The 24,294-nt window shown below is 35.3% G+C and overlaps 1 protein-coding gene and 1 long non-coding RNA gene across 3 annotated transcripts in view; one reads left to right on the top strand and one right to left on the bottom strand.

Annotated features, from left to right (window-relative positions):
• Window positions 1-24,294, top strand: part of LOC135693935 (choline transporter-like protein 4) — a 31,110-nt gene continuing 6,816 nt past the window's right edge. Inside the window, exons 1-19 of one of the 2 annotated variants that reach the window (XM_089111363.1) lie at window positions 1-97; window positions 1,941-1,985; window positions 8,226-8,274; window positions 9,293-9,366; window positions 9,520-9,570; window positions 10,485-10,515; window positions 11,227-11,329; window positions 11,811-11,903; window positions 12,540-12,624; window positions 13,051-13,177; window positions 13,660-13,702; window positions 14,064-14,104; window positions 14,544-14,594; window positions 14,967-15,028; window positions 17,645-17,770; window positions 20,045-20,144; window positions 22,935-23,027; window positions 23,727-23,805; window positions 24,069-24,133. In XM_089111363.1, the coding sequence (XP_088967489.1) occupies window positions 46-97; window positions 1,941-1,985; window positions 8,226-8,274; window positions 9,293-9,366; window positions 9,520-9,570; window positions 10,485-10,515; window positions 11,227-11,329; window positions 11,811-11,903; window positions 12,540-12,624; window positions 13,051-13,177; window positions 13,660-13,702; window positions 14,064-14,104; window positions 14,544-14,594; window positions 14,967-15,028; window positions 17,645-17,770; window positions 20,045-20,144; window positions 22,935-23,027; window positions 23,727-23,805; window positions 24,069-24,133 (1,370 nt within the window). In that variant the 5' untranslated portion in view covers window positions 1-45. Of the gene's footprint in view, window positions 98-1,940; window positions 1,986-5,176; window positions 5,483-8,225; window positions 8,275-9,292; window positions 9,367-9,519; window positions 9,571-10,484; window positions 10,516-11,226; window positions 11,330-11,810; window positions 11,904-12,539; window positions 12,625-13,050; window positions 13,178-13,659; window positions 13,703-14,063; window positions 14,105-14,543; window positions 14,595-14,966; window positions 15,029-17,644; window positions 17,771-20,044; window positions 20,145-22,934; window positions 23,028-23,726; window positions 23,806-24,068; window positions 24,134-24,294 lie in introns of those variants that run through there. The other variant, XM_065212525.2, reaches the window with a different exon arrangement.
• LOC148959068 (uncharacterized) lies at window positions 17,076-18,688 on the bottom strand. The gene is made up of 2 exons (XR_016144274.1): window positions 18,175-18,688; window positions 17,076-17,900 (listed from the first exon to the last, which is right to left on the bottom strand). It is a non-coding gene; the product is annotated as an uncharacterized LOC148959068 (long non-coding RNA).

Here is a 24,294-nt window from a genome sequence, read left to right as displayed (position 1 = left end):
AGGGACTCTGTTTGCTCAAAAGCAAACGCGCCAGGCAGTTTTTATATGAATTACCACAAAATGGAGGAAAAAATACAAATGGAGGCTGCTGTAGGGGGTAAGGAAATTAATAATTTTTATAACTTATTGTTTCAGTTTTGAGGGGGCTTACTTCCTCTACATCACCATTAAGTAAGAAGGCGCGCTCGTATGAATAGACTTAACGCGCGGGGACGCATCTTGAAGATACCTATAGGTTCTCCAAAAGAGCCAACAGAAGTTACTAGTTACATGGAGATAAATAAAAATGCTGTATACATTTCATGTTTGTCGAAGCTTTCGAAAGAACCCATATAAGTTACATGATCGTCACTGGGCAGCTTCTGGCAGAACAAAAACACAATACCTGTTAAGAACCTTTATAAGTTGTGCTTTATGTTTAAGCATGAGTATTGGCTGTATTAGTACTAATTTGACTGAATTTGCAGTAATTAGCTGGAGCACTGGGAGGAGGAAATGAGACTTGTGAGATAAAGAATTCGGCATATGTTGGAGAAGGAAGGAGCGTATGCCATAGAGCCCCTTTTAAAAACGTAGGCCCCCCCTTTCTTTGCTTGGCAGGGTTATCTATGAAGCAGGCTAGGGAAACGCATGATCTCAGCATCATTCTTTTGCTCCCCAGTACAAAATTAGAGGGTTTTTTGCGTCCAGTCATAGTTAGACTATACTCACTGAAGTTTATGAAATGTTGTAATGGGGGAAGAACCTTAACCTTATCCAGACTAGGCTTTTTGAAACTTTCGGGAGACCAACTTGCAGTTTTATTAAATTAACACCTATAAATATTTCAACAAATGTGTGCGCATGCGCAGTAGAAAACCATATTTTCATCAATGTATCTACTTTAGTTGAGAATCCGTGGCAGATTAAACTTTTTTTACTTGACTAGTTTTGATAACGCCCCTACATAAAACCCTGATTAAAAAAAAATTATCTTTTTATATGAACATGTGTCAGATAGGTTAAAACTAAAAGTCATTAGGTCTGAGGGGTATTGCTTTGAAACTCGTGAAGTTATGAAAGAAAAACCAACTGAGGGGGCACTTCGTGCCACTCCCTAATCTGGATAGGGTTAAAAAAGTTGTGAATAGTTTTGTGTAGGCTGTCCAACTATTTTGGTGAGGATTTTGGTGAAAATGGCAAAGATGAAATGAATAAAATGGCCACATCCCTGTAGCGCAAGAAAAACAGATATAAAGTATCTATTTTATGTCATTAGACGCCACTTGCTTCAAAACGCAAGCCGTAGTGAAATTTAAAATACGCTTGAACACTGGTCAGAAATGAGGCTCCTCAATAGATGCTCAATCAGTCTAAAGATTAAATAAAGTTATAATAAAGCACTGCTTTCCATTTAAACTGAATCTTTAATCTTTAATCTGTAGACTTTGGATTGATGTCTTTGCCCCGTCCCGTTGCATTCTCTTTTTGCCAGATCTTCTTCTTTTTAGCCAAAGCAAGCTTCATTTATCTAAGTCTTTTACCTAGATCTTCATTTTCTTCACTTGCAAGGGCTATTTTGTGTTTTCAATGGTGCTTTTCCCAACTAAAGAAAGGCCTATTTGATTATGAAAGCAGAGACATTTGGATTGGATGGTATCAAATTTCCTTGGAAATATTTTTCCCCAAAAACTATAAACATTTTGAAAATTACGCTTTTGCAGTAAAAAGGTTCTCTCTTGAGATTAGAAATACCCTGGTAACTATTCTATGCTCTATCAAGGCTCATGGCAACATGTCCTCTCATCCAGGGGGCGCCAGAGCCACAGGGGCAGAGGGGGCAGCACGTCCTCCTTTCAGCAGTTCATCAACAGCACTGGTGAACATGGTGAATACCTCTAATTAACATCATTGGCATTTTCTCATTGGAGCAAACCATGTAGCTTTTCTGTTTGTTTCAGATCAGAAAGATGCGGATGAAAGCTCACCTATAATTGATAAAATAGGTAAGAAAAAAACTAAATCAAAATTTATAGATGATTGTAATATATCTACATTACTGTTGAACTACCAACTTCCCTGACGTGTCTTGAAACAAATTTCCCCGTCAATTGAGGACCATTCCTGTGGAAATTTTGACAAACAAGTTAAATATAACTGTTGCGATCCATTCTCAATTCCAATCCTCGCGCTCGTAGAATGTTCCCCAGAGAAAGAATCAACGAGGTTTCCTCCTTGATTTTAAATCTCCAAACAAATATACTATTTACATGATTACAAGCGTTCCTTTTCTTATCCAACATATCGTATCTCTATTTCCTAACCTTCACACTCTCCTACACGAGTTGCCATACCTCGATTTTATTACATAAATGATCAGCCGTTATTATGTGCGCCAGCACAAAAAAGATTGTGGCAGTACATTCGAGACTAACTGTTACACTAGTAAATACCATGAAACACGATCTAAACACAGAACATCGTTTTATAATATTGATATCGTTATTTTTTTAATCTTTCCTACTTCTATTATGTTTGACAAAATGTATTTTCGTTAATCTTTTAATGGAAATCGTCTAAAGAATTTAGAAAAATGGAGAAGAAAACTAGTACATTTTTAAAAAAAATTAGCTTCAAATCAAAGTGATTTTCTTTTGACAGTTATATTAGCCTTGTCCTGTTTCAACATTTTTTCATTTCATATAGTATTATTAAAGATTTATCAATTAACGTAACAGAAACATGCATAAAAGAATTTTCTACAACATTTACGCTCGTTTTTTAACGATTACAAGACATTCTAAAAGAATGTTCTGTAACTGATTTACGAGTATTTGTTGTTGTTCATTCTCGTCGCACTGCGGTGTTTCTTATTTGCTACATTTTGATCGATTTTTCGCCGCAAGCACTCCTTGGAGTCCGTCAAGCAGACAGCTATTGTGACCTTTTCTTTATTCACGCATTCTTTAAAAACCTGCTAAAAATAACTTCAGCACCTGAGGCCAAAAATTAAGAAAGAATGCAATCTGGAAAAAAACAGATCTCTCGGATTTCATGATTTTCAACTGGTTGGCCTAAACTTGAGATACAAACGCTGAAAATACCTGAAAAGTTCACGTACTATTCACAATCAACTTCAAAAGTCTTTTATTCAATGTCTCTAACGTATTGTTCATTTAGAAAAAAGAAAAGACTTTGCATACCACGGCAATTGAAGTTCAAAGACTGTTACTTTGTTTATAGCAATATATCATGATCATTTCATATTGGATACGGACAATTCCATTATTGTACGAGATTAAGATCTTTCCGTTACTGCAATCATAGTGGATACACTGTATCAACCATGCCGCAATGTACTAGTTTGCATTTTAGCTTGGCCTATTCCGATCGTTAATTGGTACTATTTTCTAGCTTAATATTTTCGATTCTTATTCTGACGTTTTTTAAACTATGTAGAGTATCAGACAAACTTTCGAATAATTTCGAATAATTTTGGACAACTTTGGACAACTTTGGAAAACTTTGGACAACTTTGGACAACTTTGGACAACTTTGGATATCGATACCACTCCCTTTTTCAATACGTCGTAACTTTCTAAATCATTTTCTAAACAACACAATCATTTTTAAAGTTTCCTTCTTTGCAGATTTGATAGTGAAAATTTGATATGCACGTTTTGAATTTTTCGGGAAAAATCAATTTTCACAAGTAGTTTTTTTGAGAGATATAGGAGACCATATAATCAAAATGTTTTGATGGAAATACTTGTATGAACTAGTCAATTAATTTTTTCCTTGTTTTGCCCTTCTAACTAATGGGGATAACGCTACTCAACAAACAGTTGAATATCCCTCAGAAAATTTTAATAACTCTCCTTTCCTGTTTTTTCTAAAGTCGTCTTTTGCAGACCGGCCTGTTGCAGATTGTGCCAATTACTGGTTATCAAAGTGTGACGTCATCAACAATCAATCAATTTTTAGAATTTCCTAATTTTGACCATAAAATAAAGCATAAAATACCTCAAAATACAAAATCAGTCAATATGTTCGAAATAGGGTGTGATATTGCCAATGAAGGATTTCAGGATTGCCAATGAAGGATTTCAGGATTGCCAATGGATTACTGTTATTCTAGCCTTTTTCATTACAGTGATTTGATGGCAAAAAATCTTTTCTATACTCCATATAAAAATTTACACGCAAACTTACCAATTACACTAGCCATAAGCTACTCTAGAAACACTACAGAAACGACACCGCTGGGAGCAATATACATTATATTCAGCCTAGCGGCCATTACATTAAAAATTAATGAATATGAAGAAACACAAAAACACGACTTACAGCAGAAGACTACAAGAAGCTGCCTCAATAACACGCCAGTGTGATTCTGCATATCATAATCAAAACTTGAGCAGGGACTTCATAATTTTCCAGCAAAATTTTGCATATGTTTTCAATGTTGTTGGTCTGCTTGCTCTTGCAGTGGATCTACATAACACCTCTCTCTATTCTGTGACGCCATAGCTGCACACGTGACACTTGAATGATATGGGATATTTTGAAAGTTAACAGGTTTGATGTTTTTAACTTTTCAGAAATGAAGTGTCTCCTCTTACCAAAGCAATAATTTCACAGAAATAGAATAATGTCAACTTTTCAAAATGTCATCTGGAAAAATTGTAGCCAGGGGGGGGGCAAGTTGTTGTTAAAAAATTTCATGGGGGCTGGGGCACAGCCCCCTGCAGCTACGTGCCTGCAAAGAGACAGTCTCTTTTCGGCATTAAATGTTGATAGAAGTTGAGAATCAATGTGATTGATTTGTGCGTTCTACAGCAAAGCCTAGATTAAGGTTGTTTTGCTTAGCATCTTAGCATCAAAATAACTGGCTGAGAAAATGGTGAACGCAATATATTTTTTTTTTCAAAAAGGGTACTTTTTATTCTTTTTCTAATCAGAAGGGGCGTGTGCCCCCGTGCAGTCGACATCCTTTGCGAACCACGCATCAAAACTCCCTTTTTAGAACATTAAAGCAATATATGCATCATTCAGTGACTGTGAACATCGACGCTTGTTTTCAATCCTGAATAAAAAACCCTATTCATATTACTCATATTGCAGTTGTAGCTATGGCAACTATTGATTTCCATTATGGTTTGTGTTGCGGGTTTCGAGTGGGCTATTGTCATGGTAATAAGCCGTGAAATAGGAAATGAAACGTCGCAAGGACTCTTTAACTGACCTGGAAATCGAGCCGAGGAAGATTTACACTTCCTTCTTATGAGACAGATTTTGCAACAAGACCTTTATGTGCTGTGGTTGACTGGCAAGTAGGAAAAACGTATTTTGCATCAGAAAAGCTGAGGCTAAGCCGCTAAGGCCCTATTTACATAGTTGTACATTGCTCCTGCAATCATGGGTTGTTGTGGGAAAGACCAAGATGATGATAACATAGAGATGAATGCCAAAGGCGATGGAGGAGGAAAGCAAGGGAAATATGGTATATTCTGTCTCATGTTTCAACTCTGAGTATAGGATATCTTTGCTGTGTGCCTTCCCATCAAGTGAACCTATCACCTATAGATTGGTTCAGCTTGTTGTTGTTAGGCCTAAGTTTCTTTTTCCAGCATAAATATAGTTGTTAAATTGAACTAAATCAAGGCTAACGAACATAGTTAGCTGCAGCTGAAATGTTTTTGCTGAAAGGAGGTCAAACTCACAATAAAATGAAAAATCTGAATAACAAAATTATTCCTCAGAACTGTAAAAGCATTTAGCCTCAATAGAAATATGACCTATAAAGTTTATGTTGTTTTAGGCAAAAGGAGGCAAAAACTGAACAACCCAGGTGTTTAAATGTAATGTAAAAATCAAAATGGAAAAATGAGAATGGGGAGATAAATAAGCTGCTACCAAATGGTTGCAACCTCAAACTCAGATGTGGGTTGTTGTATGTCCCCTTGAATATTTTTTAGCAGGGCAGAACATAATATGAGGGTGTTATAAAAAGTACTGTAGCCATATGTAAAGAGATCAAGTTAGGGGAAGTGCATAATTTGCATAATGACTTATACTCCAGAAACTATATTCTAGACTAGAAGCTTTATACTCCAGACTTATACTTTAAACTTCAGAAAGCAATGCACACATTAGCAATGCACAAATGTAAAGCAAACAGGTGAAGAAATGCTGTTTTTGTAAATAATGCAAAATAGATGGAAACTATTTGGACATGTTCTACAATCACACCCTGAAACGCCAGCACAGAAGGCAATGAACTATTATTTTAAGACATCATCTTGTTATTTTGCGGAAGGCCAGTTATGCCATTGCCAAATCACTACACAGCGTTTTAATTACGCTGAAGAATGACAAAAAGTTCAAAAATAATACAACAACATAAATCAGCTGAAATCATTTATCTCGAAAATTTAAGACTGCTGGCACAAGAAAGACAAAGCTGGATGATGTCAGTGAATGACATTTATGGTGCTGCTAAAGTAGAAAGAAACTTGCAGTTCCTCAATGCAAAGTAGCTATTATATAAATTGAAAAATTTCAAGATAATAAGCTGAAGCTGATACTGCACATCTAAAGTATTTCATAGAAAAGGTCCTCGTATTGATATGAAGTACTTTGAAAATTTTCACCTCTAGTCAGTTGGATAGGACCTTGGAAAACTGGATTGATGCACAGGGACGTAACTTGGTCAATAGGTTTAAGGGGGGGGGGGGGGTGAAAAGGGTTACTGCCCTGCAAAACTGAATGGTGCCCTGCAGACCTCAAAGCAAAGGTTTGTCTATAGGTTACTAGGGAAAGCTTTACAAGTGTACATTTGTCTTGTAAGTCACTTGTAAGCAATGAAAAAAAACTTGAAACTTCATTGCCTAAGAAATATCTATTTCTCTGTGTGAGCAGAAATGAAATGTCAAATTTGATTTTCCCTCGTAATAAAGCTTGTATCCCATGGCATATGATTTTTTTGAGGGTCTGGAAGTCAGGCTAGATGTGAACGAAATTTAGCCCCGGGGGGCTAAAAATCAAGTTTAGTGAGGTAGGAGGACCCACCATGGTTTGCTCCTATGTGAAAGAAAAATTTAATATATTTCTTGCAGAGTAGCCCCAACAATGATTCTCAGGGGCCATGTAATAAATTTTTCAAGGGGGAAGCTTACTCATAATAGTAACAATAATATGATTATTTATATAGGGTTGCCTTTTCATCAACAAAGGTGCTGTTATCAATAAGGGCCATGATATAAATCTCAATTCAATACAATTTAAATTCAATTAAATAAATATAGAATTTCTTTCCAGGCTGTATTTGCTTGAAACTGAGGAAACAATAAAAAATGAGGAATATTAAAATCTTAATGATTTGTTTTGAAAATAAATCAAATTAGTGTACATCTCTTTGCCAGTCACTCATGAATACCTGTTTAGGAAATGAACTAATCAAGGTTTCCTGTTTTTAGAAAAATCACAGACTATTTGCAAGAGCTCATCCAATATATACTCAATGTTTCTTTGTCAAGCATGATTTACCACTATCTATTTTTCCTTGTTTAAAATAACACAGAAAAGGGGAAATAAATTGCACTAAATTTCTTTTCCTTATACTGTTCCCACGGCATAAACACCTCACAAAATGTAGTTGGATGCCTTGTTTCTCTCCAATCATCGAACCCTTGCTTCTATTATGCAGTAGGTTTTTTAGAAATTGCTGGAATAACCTTTATCATTTGCCAGTAAAGATGTAACACTTTTTTTAGTAATCAAATCTACCGAAAATTAAAAAGAGTCAAAGGGCTAGAACTTTAGGATTTTTTGGTCTTCACGTAGTCAAATTTTTCGACCAAACGAAAAAACAGTAGTTTTATTGTTGTGCTTCTTCTACTTCTACATGATTAATCGACTACTTCACGAAGAAGGTTATGTCAATGTAAAGGAAAAAAGAAATTAAAAAAAAGAGGAAAAGGGGAAACACATAGGACAACAGCACATGCCATGATGAAATTTGGAGCTTGAAAAATTTTAGGCGTATGGTGATGACATTATTTTCGGTTCAGAGCTGGAATGCTTGCTCTTTCGCTACTTTCTGTATAGCTTTGTTCTTTATTCAACATCCATACCCTGTGAAATGTCAGCTGAAAAGTACCTGAAAATGCCACATCTCCATTTTTTGGTCCTATCTTCAAATATTGTGGTACCAAAAGCTTAATTGTCGTTATTTTGTTTTACAGGAGCCCCAAGGAAATATGATCCAACATTCAATGGTCCCATTAAAAATAGGTATGCATTCGCTTTTTGCAGCCATAATTTTCTTCTAAACTTACACCCTCATAATATGACAAAGTGTTTGAAAAGTAGCTCAAGTGCTCCACACTTTTTGTTACTGTTTTGTGACATGAAATGGCACGCAAAAGTAGTTAGTAGGCGACCACAAACTTGTCGTAGTGCATATAGTCACTGGATATCGCATTTCTTTAGATATTGGTTGGCCAACTCGATTGGGCAATTTGGCAGTGATATACCATTATCATATAATCCCACCCTAGAATATTAACTTACAGTATAAGAAGAGTTGATTTTAAGATGTGCTCAATCAGCTTTCTACTGAATAGGTCTTTTACAGGCATTCGTTTCTAAAATTTGGAGCCCAAATTATTTAACCTCTCTTGGGTCTCCTTTGAAGGCACTATGATGACATTTCGATGGCTATTTAAATTTACCATTAGTTGGGCTATATATTACACCATGATTAAACCTATATAAATACAGTATATATACCTTCGGGAATTTTTCATTCATTAACGCCCTGTAGAGCGGAGTACATTTTTGAGTAGGGTAGATATGTGGCTCTATACGAATTGGAAAGCTTTTGTGGTAGTTTTTCTCCATAATGTTATCTTTAAGGCCACCTCCTGAATATCATAGTTCGGCAAAAAGTCAGGGGATGGCTATATTCTCCCTCCCAGTACAGCTCCGAGGTGCCTGTACTTTGATTTGCAAATTATTTTTGGCTCTGTTGATAACGGTATAGGGACCGTATGATTTTGGATCTTTAAGATGTGTACATTGTCTACAAACATTGCAAATGCCTATTGAACGTATCTTCAGTGCTTGTGAAGGGCATTTAGCAAATATCTCCGCACATTCTCTTCTTCTTGCTTTTCGACAATGATAGAAAGTAATAAATTGCTTGTCATATAATATAATTGATGATTTTGATATGAAAACGCTCAAATTGCATCTTGTTACCTCTGTTATCACAGAACTCTTCAGCAGGCCCTTTTCCGTTTATTTACAGGGGTTGCACGGACATTATATGCTGTATTTTGTTCGTCTTGTACATTGTGGGAATGGTCATTGTTGGAGCCCTAGGTAAGTGAAGCTTTGCATAGAGGATTGATCTTAACGTTATCTCCATCCTAAACTTCTTATGCTGTATTTTTCCTTATTATATCTCTCTTTCCATGTTCTGTTGGATCGGATTTGTTCATTGAAGCTGCTAATTTGCCGTTTGTTTTTTTATAGCATTTGTTTGGGGAGATCCAATGAAACTCATTAACCCAACAGACAGTAAAGGTAAGCATTACAATGTCAATTTCTTGGTAGCATTAAAAAGCCTATCGCAGTCATGACTGATAATTTTTTCATTTTTATCATCATATGCTCTTCATAATACGATTTTCTCGTGACTGGGTTCAAGGTCTAATGTCTGCCCATAATACGATTTCATCATTTTTCGAGCATAACCCACAGTAACATCCTCTAACCATGTCTTTTTTTGTCTGCCCCTTGCTTTTAGACACCTCACCATGCCCTACACGTGCCTTGCAAGACTCAACTGCCTTCTTACTTGACTTGATTATCCCAATCTTTGTTACGTTTTTTTGGGTTTTCCCATTTCTGGAGATTTCTTGTCTTTGTTTATATGGTGACATTTGCCTTCATCCGTCCTTTCCAGCCTTGGTATTTCTAATGCTTTTATAGGCCAACATAAACAATTTATAACCATATAAATTTACATAACTTGAAATTGTACATGGAAAATAAGCGAATTGAAATAACAACTTTTCGAGCGTGTTTTCATGTTTTCAAGATGCAATTTGTAACCATGTCCATCACTTGACTTCTTCTCCAAGTTATGTCTTTTAATGCAAGTTTCAAAATGCATTTTTAACTGCAATAGTTGTTGCTACTATGAACTTTCTGTGCTATCCTTTGGTCAGCAGATTTCATGATTTAAATTGTGAATTTTCGGACTTTCCACAACGTATAAACAATTAAGGGAAAGAAGTTCAGTTTTGACTGGTTTATTCCTTTTACTTTTGCTGGTATCGCTTGACTAATATTCCTCTGGCTGGCATCGCTTTGCTATTGTTTATTAAAAAAAACTGAATATTGCTCGTGTAAGCTCTGTGGAGGTTACAGTAAACTCTGCGGAGGTTACTGAAGGGTTTCGAGGTTACCGATTAAACAAACTTGCTTTTTCGTAGGCCGAGTCTGTGGAAAGGATGCAGCAGTTGCGTAAGTTCACCTTTTGCTTTGAAAATTGGTTTCAATTCTGTTTAGTTTTGATTCAGTTTCATCAGATGAATACAGTTGTACACGTATGCTATGTTATAATATTGCTATCTTTGCAAGTATATATTATCTCGATCTTGTATTCCATATGAAAAAACCAATGTTTAGCATTAAAAAAGCACTATGTAATCAGTTATTCTGAATACAAGCCTAACATACTGTGTACGTGTATTTACAAAGATGAACAGTCTTGAGCGTAAAATGAAGCTAACTTTTTAAACCTAAAAGTAACTGGTAGTAATATATTATCTTATTGTAATTTTGGATTTAATAATTGAATTTTACTTAAATGACGTAGCGTGTAATTAATTGACTTGCTGAAAAAAATATTTTGAGTTTTTGAGTTTGCATTGTAATGCATTGGAGTCTAAAATTTCTTCGAGTTACAAGGAATTCTTGAACGTGAATCTCGAGCTATGGAATATTTTTCTTATGTGGCCTTTTTTCCATTCTCCCTGGTCTATCTTTCTTCGGCGAAGTTTGTGTCCACAGATGTACTTCTAAATTATGTTAATATATGTGTCAACTTTTTTATGTATGTATGTATTCTGTCTAAATCATTTCCTTGTCTTATTTCTTTTCTTTGTGTTTTGATGATTGACTTTTATTAATGGTTTTCTAAACAAATGTTTCTAACTTCCTTTAATATCATAGGAGTAAGCCATACCTCTTCTATTTCGATTTGACGGAATGTGTCCCATCAGGCTTTGACGCTTCCACAGCTGTCGCAACGATCACAAATTGTCCCACATACACGGTAAGTGAATTTTTCACTTTAATTCAGGGGCGGACACTAAATCAATTATTTGAGGGCAAGCCTATTGTTTTGATAAGATGATATCACATTTCCCCATTGTTTTAGAACAAAAGACCACCGTATTCCAAAAAATTGGGGGTTGAACGTGATTCACCTCTCAGGTGTCTGCCCCCTTGCCCCCCAGGTGTCTGCCACTGCTTAATTCCCTAGAAACCTCGCCTATCAGTTATGAAGTTTCATCACCAAGTCAGGTTTCTCTGTGCTAATGAATTTTTTGTAGGATGTATTGCTTCAAATTTTGTCCTTTTCGATCTCCATTCTCCATAGAGTGTTTTTACTTATATTCATAAATTAATAATGACATGCATTGATCAAAACCTGACTCAAATCATTTTCAGATAGCCCTTTCCAACAATTTTCCTTTTAATTGTCTTTTATTTCTTTACTCTCTTTACTTTCATAACATCACTTTCCCCCGTAGGTATGTGTTAGCAAATGCCCTGAAAAGAATACTGCCGCTTTGTTAGCCAAGAAAGATGAGATCATCTGTAAAGATGACCATGTCCCAGGCCTGGTATGTACTTACCACGTTGTCTTACTAATGCTCGTGTATTGCTCGTGAATTCCGCTGTTTTTTCTCCTTCTATCGACTTGCTAATGTATGCACACAATCTGAGAGAGCATGAAATCCCTGCCAAAAGTCTTGGTATATATGCTTATTTGAATTTTTTTCATATTTTCGATAGGAACGCGTATCCTTCTCGCGAATTTGGTAGCTGTATTTGTTGTCCAATTTATTCCTGTTTGGTTTTTGTGATAGCGAACTCTACTATCAACATTTGCTTTTGAATGTGGGGTCCTCTTTGATTCTTTTATGCCAGAAGCAATATTTAAAACCTCGCTTAAGCAACAGCATGCTCAAGGGATTTTGGCGAGGATTGTAGTTGTGAATCTTGAGCACAAGTGTACTACAACATTCAAATTCAAAACCTAAAACTTAAATGATTCCCTGAACTGATCCAGTTCTGAGTCTTTATCTTTATATTTTTCAGTCTTTATCTTAATGTTGCTTCAACTAAAAGTTTCACTGTTTGAAACATTCAAGAAGTGTTTTTTTGCAGTGACAGATGGTCTAGCGCTGCGCCAAAGAAAGCATTTTAAATGACTTTATTCCTGTTTCTCAATCGACCCTATTTTTTCACTGTTTCAGTGGGATTCCATGAGTTACAGTCAAAAGAAATACGAAATTTTTACGAATAAATCTTGTGCACCATACACGTTGCAAAGTAGCGATGGTAAGTGCGATGCTGGCATTTATAAGTTACCGTTATTTTCTTTAATTGCATTTAAATCATGTCAGTTAGTTCATTGTGAGAAATGTTAGTAAAGGGGAAGGCATGTGGTCAACTTTGAATTGCTGCATCAGAAAAATTTTGCTTCATGAAGATCACTACAAAACGTGTTACTTGGTGATGCTCTTTATTGTGAATGAAGTGCAATCCATTTCCTTGGAGGCAGAGTCTGTAAAAAGATGAAATATTCGGTTCTCATTGTGTAAATGAAACATGTTTAGGTGTTGTTTGTTATGTCGCCAGGTTTATCACTGAAATATAGTTAAATTTAAATAAAATTTTTAAGGACTTCTTTCGCATAGCGATCGTACTTTTTAATTAGGCTAGCACTCTTACCACTCATGTGTAATGTCGTTAACCTATTTCCAGTTGTGTCCAGATGCATTCCAACAGTTATTGGAACTACTCTCTCAAGCTTTTTGTCGACAAACAAAGGAAGTCTTAGTGAAGATGGGAGCAAGAATATAACGCAGAAAGATGTTGAAAATGGCAATATGTAAGATTATCCCTTCATTGCTACTATTGATGCGCACAATCTTCAAAGCATGCGAAACTCTACAGGAAAATGTGGAGGAGATGAAACTATTATGTGGAAAAGAGGGTTCAGCTCCAGCGAATTGAGTATACGGATCATTATGGTTTCCCTGGAGAAAAGCAGATTCATATATTTATCTGTAGAGATTATCTTTGCTAAGAGAAAGAATTAATTCAAAAATTATCCGATGAATGATAAGACTTAGATAAGTTTGGACATCCTCATCTAATTGGAAATATGTTAGTTATTTCATGATATTAACAGGCATTGTTAAGTTGTGCGAAATGAATGAAGCCATGATCTTACATTTTCGGAAAGATTTCCCACTGATTTCTTTGCTCTTCTGTTATATTTTTCATATTGCAATTCGGAGTATTTCTTATTAAATAATAATACTTCGTATGTTGAATTGTCTATATAGTCGCGTATGATTTTGATTACAGAGCAGCTGCAATCTTGCTGAATCTTCAAAATCTTGGAAAGAAGGTGCGTGAGGATGATAATTCTTTAGTATTTAGGCCTAAGAAATCTGTTGTTGTCTGTGTATGTAGGATTTGCTTCTATCAATTTTTACAGAGGAAATTAGAAAGCATCCTATGCTGCTGTTCCAGGGATGTTTTGCAAATACATTCGTTATAAGTTCTAAAAAGGCAGCTGTCATTTAACAGTAAACAACACAGTTTTGATGGAACCATTTTTGACGACGAACCAATTTGTTTGCGCGAGACGTATCAATGAAAAAGACTGTGCTTGAACATGGTCGAAATAAACCGAAGTAAATTATCACACGGCCAGCGCATTTCAGGAAACCAATTGTTTCTTATATGTTGTTTCTCGATTTTTTTAGGTCATCCAAGATGTTCAGACTTCCTGGTACTGGATTTTAGCGTAAGTTTTGCAGCCATTGTCTTCTCTGTTTTCTTCTGTCTCTTATTTTTGCTTCAGTCAGGCTTATTTCTAAATCCTCAGTGATCCTATATGATGATACCTTTGCCATCTAGATATGTACATGCATGCTTACCTCCAAAGAAGATTGGACAGTATTTAAATGACTTGTTTTAACGTTACATTAACCAGTTCACAAGTATTTAATACACCATTCAATGCTAGTTCGAAATGGTTATAACTTGCTCTTATTGGACATTATAAGCATAATAACATAAACAATTTATTTAAAGTTGGCAGAGAAAATGGCGTTTAGCTAATTATGGTCAACTATACAAAATATACAAATTACAAAATATACTAATTTGCAGCTGCAGTCCAATGTTTTGATGGACTTAATATTTCTTTTAAATATTCCTAATGATCGGGACTCTTTTTTTAGGGGCCTTGGAATTGCAATGGTTGCGTCCTTTCTCTACATTTTAGTTATGCGGTAAACAAAGCATTTTTTGTTATTTTTAACATTATGTCTTTACTTATACATATTTTTGTCAATTGTTTATTGCTCGATGTCCCCGCATCTTTTAAACTGTTGACCCTCTGACTGCTCATGTCTGTTGTGTTCACTGTCACTACATGATTTATTTTCAAACCTAGAATGGTTATTCAACTAGTCTATCTTTGACCTCTTTTAGTTTTCAAGACCATTTAATGTTTGTCTTTGTAAAGCAGTCGAGTAATGAAATCCTTGTTACTTCTTGTTTTTTTGTGGTTCAGAAGTGTCCAGTCATGTTGGCAGTCTCTTTAGAATGCTACATGAAATGTATCTTCTTTTTCCTGTATTTGTTATTTTTTTTTAATTCAGATGGGTTGCTGGCATCCTTGTGTGGCTAACCACTTATGCAGTGCTAACTCTTATTGGATACGGTAAGTTCGTCTTAATTTGCCAACTAAACCCTGGTAAATATGGTTTTGCAGGCATATGAAATGTGCTCGATTTTTTTATAAGATTCCTTCATGTCTTTTTTTTGGGAGCAAAAAACTGCCATCATCATCCCCCATTTTACGCAATCAAATCGCATGCGCTTCTCCTATTTGTGGTTGTGGTTATCTTTAATTCTCCCTTCAAGTTTTATATACAAGAAAAATATGGTGTGTCTGTCTCACGTCTTTCCTGAAGATTGGAAACTACATCAAGATTAATACTGCTGTTAAGAACTGTTTTTACGTTCGAGAAGAGAGTGCAATGTCGCTTGTGGTTGATTTCTAAAAAGGTGCACAGATATCTGCATATTAGAAGATTATCTCCAGAAATAAAAAGAAGCTTTTCGTTTCATTAATTTGACTCAGCTTCTTAAGATAACAGTTAGTATTTTCAAAAAGAGGATTGCTTATCAAGATTGGGAATCTGTGGTTTCGTCAATAAATCTTTTCACAAAGGAAACGTTATGATCCCCACTTTGTAATACTAATGTATTTTCATTTCAAACATTCTTTTCATTTACATGTCATCCTTATTCACGGGACATACCGTTGTGACTCACAAATTTGCTTTCTAAATTTAGTTTAGCCCACCAACCCTTACCGTTAGAATTGATAGATGTTTATCTAAATTTAATACTAGCTGTTTTGTGGTAACTTCATATGTCTACCAGCACAATGATTAGGCGCTTTCGCTTCCACTGATCAGCAAAACAACAATGTTACTGTAGTGAATCTGTCCATAGAGAAGGGTGAATCTTTAATCCTACTCAGTCATCTTATGTTTTCTGTGATTAGGTTAGTATTAGGGGGCATTCCTAGAATTCTTGTCTGGTCAGTTTATGGTGAAATACACCGACAATGGTTTGGATGCAGATCGGATGCGGCCCAAAATATAATCTGTGTTTTTTTGGACGCCAAAATATATCACTTGAAGTCACATAATGTTAAACATTCTCCTTCGATCGGTATTTTTATCATGTTGGAAGGAAATTTCTATTAAAATGTTTATTTTGCAAAATTTCATTGCATTATCAAACTTATGTTGTCCAAAATTTTTACTGGAAGAATCCGGATTCAAACATATATATATATCTATTAATGGATAAGATAAGGCAATTGGGTTAATTTATTGTCTGCTGAGCTTTCTTGCAATGAAAATAATAATCAAAGCTAAACTTTTGCACTCTACTGTTTTCAAATTTATGACATCGCCAAATTCACGGAACTGATAAAGTTGAGTTTATGTTTTGCAAATCCTGTTGTGGACCGCTAAGCATAAAAAAGTCGAGCAAAAAGCAGTTGATCACTTTGTTGATTTCATAGAGAAAGGTTAAAATTAGTGAAGTTGAACCCAAATATTAGTTGTTGGAGGCAAAACCTGGCGGCGAAATGTACAAAATGGTTGTTTGCGACCAGTGAAGTAAACTAGGTTTTCGTATGCGTATGACTGGAAACTTAAGCTGCTACTCATAGATTTTCCGAAGTTCGTCATCTACATAAGATGTTTTAGTTACCTGAAGATCGAATTAAGCGTAAAACTCGGAGTTGCAACGTATAGTCGTCCTGTTCTGCGCATCGCATTAAGCGTTTACAGGTCTGCATATCCGGCATCAAGCAATTTATGACAGACCACAGTAAACACTGTATGACAGACCACAGTAAACACTGTATGACAGACCACAGTAAACACTGTATGACAGACCATGTAATTTTCATTAAAATGTTTTCTGCTTAAATTGATTATAGTGCGGTGAATTTACATCGGATTTTTTCAAACAGAGCAAAATGGCTTACCATTTAATTAAAGCGACATGAATTTGAAAAGCTGACATGTGAGGCAAATTTGCTCAAAATCCATCGATTAGGTTTATATATTTATGGAATGAAAACATCATCAACTTACGGCCGAGTTCTTAGTCTAGGTGGTCCTTTAGTTTTGAGTTTCGTAGCAGAAGGAAATTGGTAGAATTGCATTTTCTTTGTTTCTTAAAAAAGCAGCTTGCTAATTATCTCTCCTTTACCAACAAAATATCGTCGATTCATTTCCGTCGTATCAAACATTGTCACCCCATACTGTCATGACGCATTGCTCATTTGAGGGTGACAGCAGATAGCGTTTTGCCATAATTCATAACTGTTCTTTTGCACCTAATTTCATAAATTGACTTTTTCAAATTGTGGCCCAAAGTTGATCCTTTTTCTATCTTTCGTAAAAATAGGATAACTATTTTGGCAACTGGCAATAACACCCTCTAATATTCAAAAACTGTATTAGGGTTCCCAAAAATGTTTTTGTTTACGAAATTTGATCAATATCGTTTCATTTTTATTGTGTTTTATTGTGTTCATATTTTGTATCAAATTTTACAAAAAATTTGTTTGTTAGTTTTCTACTTTTTTCGAAAGTAAAATATCAAAGTAGTGTTACACTAAATCAATTTTTGATTTCAAAAAAAAAATGTTTTTTCGGTGAAAGTGAAAGTAAGTGAAACATTTTTTTCTTCCCTTATCGTCAGTTCCCAATTTGCATCTTTAATTGTTGGCAAACTTTTGTCCTAGGTACTTACTATTGTTACAATGAATACGATCGTTTGAAGAAGATGGACTCAAATCAAAGCTTGCAATTTCAGTTCTCCACCAATCTATCTTCCTACAAAGACAAAAAAGAGACATGGCTGGCCTTTAGTAAGTCTCAGTCTTGCCCATTCTATTAATTTTAATTTTAGCTCAATATTTTTGATATTAATATTTTATCTCTTTGCTTTCTTTTAATTTTTGCATTTGATTAATCCAGTTATAGATTCTGTCTGTCAACCTTTCATTTCACCCTCTTTCATTTGATAAATAAAGATTTTTTTGTCTTTTTCGATTTGCAGATAAAAACTTTATCATATTGCAATGCTTTCTTAAGCTCAATTCACACTAGACGCATTTTTTTGCCGCTGCCCAAATAAGGTTCGCGTTTTTTGACGAATTGCGTGCGCATCGCGTTTTTTGGGCAATGCGTCACAATGCGGCAAAGTTGGATTTATCGCTGTGTGATGCGCCGCGACGCACCGCTACTAGTGGGAATTCAGTTTTATTCTAACCATATTCGTAGGTCACATGATTAAAACAGGTGCACAAGCTAATTTTGATATGGTGGATGCTGATGTTTAAGTGCGCAGACAAGCCTCAAACTCAAACTCAGAACTCAAAATCTTTTTCACAGCATCAACAGGTTAATCACATTATACTGAAATATAAAAAGGAAAAATATTGGGTATTAATACAATAATAAGAAAACTTTTGAAGACGATATATCGTAAACTTGTTGGCTGAAGGATACATGGAAAAAACTAAAAATGAACTATCGAGTCAATCAAGATTTTATCTGGAGGCCGTGTATCCTATTGGAGGGGTTTATATTTAGAAGCCACTAAGATTTTGATTGAATCGTAAAAAGAAAGTAATGAGTAAAATTTGAAGTGAAAATCAGAACAACAAAATACTAATACAGAAGTAGCGAAATAAAGTAATAAAGTTATACCGACTAATAGCAAATCTACTGTTTTTGGAGCCACAACAAGCTCAGGTGTCCCAGCTTTTGACACGCAATCAGCATTCACAGTATCAGCTGGCAGTATACCCAGCGAATAGTTAAGATTTTATATTTTTGTCGGAAAAAACTAGACGAACTGTTAAACGACGAGTTTTTTTCCGACACGGATGGCTTAATATCAGAGAACTCAGTTGTGCAATTTGCAAAAAGCACTACAACAAGAAAAGTGGCTGTTTCTTCAAGAAAAGCGAAGAAGAAGCAAGACATCGGTGTTGCCAGTGCAGCTGGCCTATCCGCCTGCTTGCGTTCAATTATGAAATTTGTAAAATTTTCGCAAACTGATTTGCAACAAAATAGCTGCTAACACAGGTCTGCGCACAGGCTACGGCTATCCAGAAGCCCTTCAAAAAGCTGTTTTTCATCACCAATTTCATTTTAACGGACTCTTTGAAACAATAATTAATGGAATGCTATGCAGTCTTATCGGACGGTAGCGATGGCGAACAGTTTTTTTCTACTTTTTTACGGTACGGTTTTGCAGTTTGCAAATGTTCTCATTCCAAATTGTGCAGCCAGCTCTTTTAACTTCTTTTTGTTGAAAAATTTGGGAGACAAATTGTATAGCTTCTCCAGGAGACCACAGCAAGTGGCCTTAGAAAAACCATTGCCTATGAGCGATAAAGATTTCGATTGTCTACAATTCTTATCTGGCTAGGTTGAACACAAATTTTTGAAAAAGCAAGAAACAGCCCAAATTACGAATATGGCGTTAACCAAACCTTAATTAGGTTGCTGGAGGGTTTCATTGTAGAACGGCCTGTGTCCCAAGGACTGATAAAACCAAGAGGAGGTTTGATAAGAGCTAAAAATGAAATTGAGAAATCTTTACTCAAGCAGAGCCAGAATGTCTTTCGCAGATACACACTTTGCCATTCTTCAACCTTTCTCTGAAATTAGCATCGATTTCACGATATTTTAATAACACATCCAAGATATCCCTTTGCCGTTTCGAATAAAAACGTTTCTCTTCCTTTCAATTCACATTTATCAAACGCACAGCTAGCTCCAGGCATATTAATAATATAGCATACTTGATAACCTGATGATAAGTTGAAAATATCATGTTAAAACGACACGCAAATTAGAAATTTGAACTCTGCCGAGCGAAAGCTCATTTTGATCATGTGACATCGTTAAAATGAAATAAAAAGTTAGAGGAATGGTCTTCCAGACCAGAGATTTTTCTATTGCCTATGTTCTAACGTTCCTCAAACTTCGTTTCTTGTTCATTATTTGATAGGTAAAGGCAAAGTGGAGGATTTTACATCACTTTCGCTCTTTGTCTCAAGGATTAATTTTGAAGTGAAACTGAATGAATACAAATATACTTAGCTTTCATTTTTTCTTTTATTTGTCAGCTATTATTCTTGGCGTCACTCTTGGAATTCTTCTTTTACTGCTTTTGGCATTAAGATCACGAATTCGTATCGCAATTCAAATCATCAAGGAAGCCAGCAAGTATGTTTAAAAACCTTTATTTTTTTGGACCAAACAGTTCGTCTTATGCTAGATAAATCAAAAGATAACTGTTGTATATTTAACTGTAATTTTTTTGACACCAATTGTCGTTCCAACCAACTTTCATCTTTTCAGATCATTTTTTAAGTAATGGAGTGGCTCAAAGCTCTTTTAAAGGATTTATGCCACCTACTTTACTCTTTCTTATTTTATTGAAAGTTAGCTAGAGTTTAAGGTTGCTTGAGCAATTTTTGTTTTTTTTGCTATGATTTTATTATCTTATTGGTTCAGCAAGTGATTAATAAAAGCTGAGAATAGAATATTTTTATAATGGTTTGTTTTATTCAGCCAAGGGAAAGGTAATGGAGAAGGAGAATTACCTATCCCCTAAATAATTAAATATTCGACTTCAACTATGCTTCCTATACCAGGAACATAAGTGATTATATTTCCTAAAAAGTTATTTTCTAAGAAAATACGTATTTCAGTAGGGGCTGCCCTGTTCGTTTTCTTCTAAATGAAACTTGCTGGGAATACGTCTATTTTTAATTTGATACAAACAATGGCGGAATCTCAGCTTTTCATTTACTGGGCTCGAGCCTACAAGCCTCGTTCCGACACATTGAGCATTTGTCAAATATCCACGGAAAGCCCAAATTTTCTGACGCAAAAGCCCAAGTCCCTCATGCCCTCCAACACTTCCTGAACTGGATACCACAAGCATCGCGTTTTACTCGCAAAATCCATGCCTTCCTCATTCCTTGGAAAATGTGTGGTGTGTTAAGTTTTTTTCTCCCGACAGTACTGAAGCCCGTTTTGTCGAAGTGCAATACGGTATAATTTTCAGACAGGAAATTTATAGACAGGACAATACGGTATAATTTTCCAACTTATAAAGATTTCTTTACTTTGAAAGAACTAATTACTATCGACAAATTATTCGTCCTGTTTGGATAAAAATTCGAGACCTCCTTCGCCATGAAGCCTTATTTAAAATGTCACAAAATTCCACCACACCCCCCAAAAAATCGGAAATTCATAATTCTTATCATCCCAGGGGAAATACGTTGCATAGATTTGCAAATATACTGCTTCAGGCATTGCGATCTCATATTTTCCTTGCACAATCTATTTTATACAGTGAAACATGAAATGTTCTCCTTCGACCCCCAATTTCTTGAAAACGCCTCCTCCCACGCCCGACCAACATTCAGATTCATATTATACGCTCAAAACTATCTCAGAAAAACATCATTCAGTATTTGTCCTCGCGGGGGAGGGGGGCAATGCTCCCCTTTCAACAACTGGTGCAATGCTTTTAATGCCGAGATTGTCGACTTCAATTTCACAGCTTCACGTGATACGTTACCTGCAAAAATTTAAACGGCCGTTTTGGGGTCTTACAAACCCCAGATCATGGCAATTATTGCAGACATGTTCACATAACTATAACTTACAAGTATCAAGGGAGAACAATTTGGCGCCAAATTAGGTGGCATAAGTCCTTTAATGATTTTCAACAAAGCGCATCTGCTTGTGTTTAATCTTTTGAACCCGATCATGAATCTTATTTGAAATTTTCGCCATTTTGTAAATATAATATAATAATATAAGATAAGTAATTTATTTACAGTAGGCGTTCTCTATAGAAGTAGCTAAAAGATAAGCTACTTAAAGCCTACTATTTACAGGAATACAAATGATAATATTAAACAGTGATATAAAAGCTATTTAAAGAAATGAATTAAAACACCTAGGATTTACTTAGATAAATAGTTGAAATAATCACGTTAGATAATTCATGTCAAGAACCCGACCTGTGCTACAAAGGTTCTACATAGCCTGCAATTGCAATTATCCTTCCATTGTTTGATCTTTACTTTAAAGGTATTAAGAGTTTTTGGGATTTTTATTAATTTACTGTTTCTAAGGTGGTAGTGGCTTCTCTTTTGTATGAATATTTCATTCATAAAACTTAGCTTGAGTTTACGTACAGTTTTGTAGATCTCAATCATTAGTAGCTGCAGGTTTCTTTTGTGAAAGGACACACAGTTGTTTTCAATCAGAAGAGTATCAAAATCCGACACCTTGTTTTTGCATGCGATAAGCAGTGCCTTTTCATGTATATGGTTTGTGTTATTATTTAGGGTTTTGTCACAGAACATCCATACAAGTGGGCAATAGCTTAATTGGGATAGAATAAATGTTTGTTTGAGTTGTTCTGTGCTAGGGCGTGTAGTTTTTGACTAGCCTTTTTACCGAGTGTTTTTATGTGTGGCTTAAATTAGAGTTTCGTTGATTAGGTTGTTGTCTATTTGTATGGCTAAGTCATTACTTTGATTGCCAATGGTCATTAAATGGCATTTGTCCCCATTTAACTTCATACAGTTGTCTTTAAACCATTCTGCAACTGTCGATGAATTTTTCTCTAATTTTTCAATTACTTGTGAGGGGTTAATGTTGCGCGCATAGAGAGTTGTGTCCTGTGCATAGTTGTATATCTCTATGTTTGTTACAAACATAAGCAGATCGTTAATGTAAATATTAAATAAGAGAGGCCCTAGAACTGACCCTTGTGGAACACCCTTGTCGATTTCTTTCCATTCACTGAAGGATCCATTTACTTTCAGGTTTTTCTGCTGAATCTATATGCATTAAGCTATGTAGCTACCTTTTTCGTGAAATTTGAAACTGTTCTCGTGTGTTTCTTTTCAATCTTTCAATACTGTATCAAGGTAACAGAAGTAAGAATTTCATTGCTTGTCGCTGTCAACATATGCCTTTTTGCAGGGCCATTTCAAGAATGATCTCAACACTGTTCTTCCCTATCATTCCTTGGATTTTTCAAGTTATTCTCTTCACGTGGTTTGTCGGTGTACTTACGTATCCTTTTCATGTTTTCAAGAAGAAATGTTAAGTAACTTAAACTTAGGAATTCACCAAAACCTTTTATTACAAAAGAATTACCATTCATCCTTAAAAACAAGATTTTTAGGTTGAGTAGCAAATCAGTTCTTCTGTGTAGTGCTTGGCAAAACAACACAACTATTTTATACTCTTCAACCGGATATTGTTTTTTATACAAAGTTAAGAGGCTCTGTGTCGTCCAATGGATTCATTTCTGGTTGCTATAATATGCTCTTTAAAACCAACATTTTTCGGGAGGAGAGGGGAGGCAGTTTTTGTATTTTTTAACAAAAGCGGTTAATTTTGTTAAAACAATACTTAAACAATTTGATGTTGCAAGAATTTTGGCTGGGATTGTTGCGGGTAAACATGATGTGTAGTTAGTCAAAACGTTTTAAGAATAATGTATTGAAATTTGTCAGTGCAATTGTTTTGTTTTGGTGATTGCTTACGATCTAGCTCTACTTTTGCAATTTTGCAAGACAACACACAGACAAGCTGTGAAGCAGTTAATTTATTTTATACTATAAATCATATTTGATCGCCAGTAAAAGCCATACCAGATGTTCAAATTGAAGCATCAAGCGCACCAAGCATTCATCCTGGTGACGTTTTTTATACCTTGCAGAAACTGATGATGTCTTTGTTGAAAAAGTTTCCTTAACCTTTGATAAGATACTTGGTCACGTCAGGAGATGCCAGTTACAAGCAAGTTAAAAACGGGACCGTTACGACTGCTCTTTGTAAAGCTGCGGTTAGCATTACCAAATATTTTAAATTCTGAATGAAAAATTTAAAATAGCTTAATTAATACAATGGACTGCTTGGCTCAAAGAATAATTTATTGTTCTTTGCTACAATTTTTAACGTGAGCATGGCATTAAAACATGTTATCACCCTAGTAAACCATTTTGCTTTCAAACAGACGTATTTAGATTTTCCAAGAAAATTGTCAATGAAATGGAAGATTTTGGCCTGATTTGCCTGATTTGTTAATTTCTTTGTTAATTTCTTTAGGACGCCTTGAGTTCGGTAAACGACCAAAATGTTTCTTGCAATTTCATCGAATACAAGACAAACGAGTAAGTATAGCTTTAATCATTTGTAATCAGAGAATTAACTGTTATCTGTAATTCGGATGTACTTTAATATTTCCTTATGAAGATATTTCCTTACCTTTTGAAATTCACAATTTAACATGAAAACAAGGATGAAAAATCCAGAGACATGCTTTTATTACCCC

Source organism: Rhopilema esculentum, chromosome 11 (assembly GCF_057945365.1).
Source record: "Rhopilema esculentum isolate cy_ngs chromosome 11, ASM5794536v1, whole genome shotgun sequence".
NCBI classification, from domain to species: domain Eukaryota; kingdom Metazoa; phylum Cnidaria; class Scyphozoa; order Rhizostomeae; family Rhizostomatidae; genus Rhopilema; species Rhopilema esculentum.
This window is presented reverse-complemented; position numbering and strand designations above follow the sequence as displayed.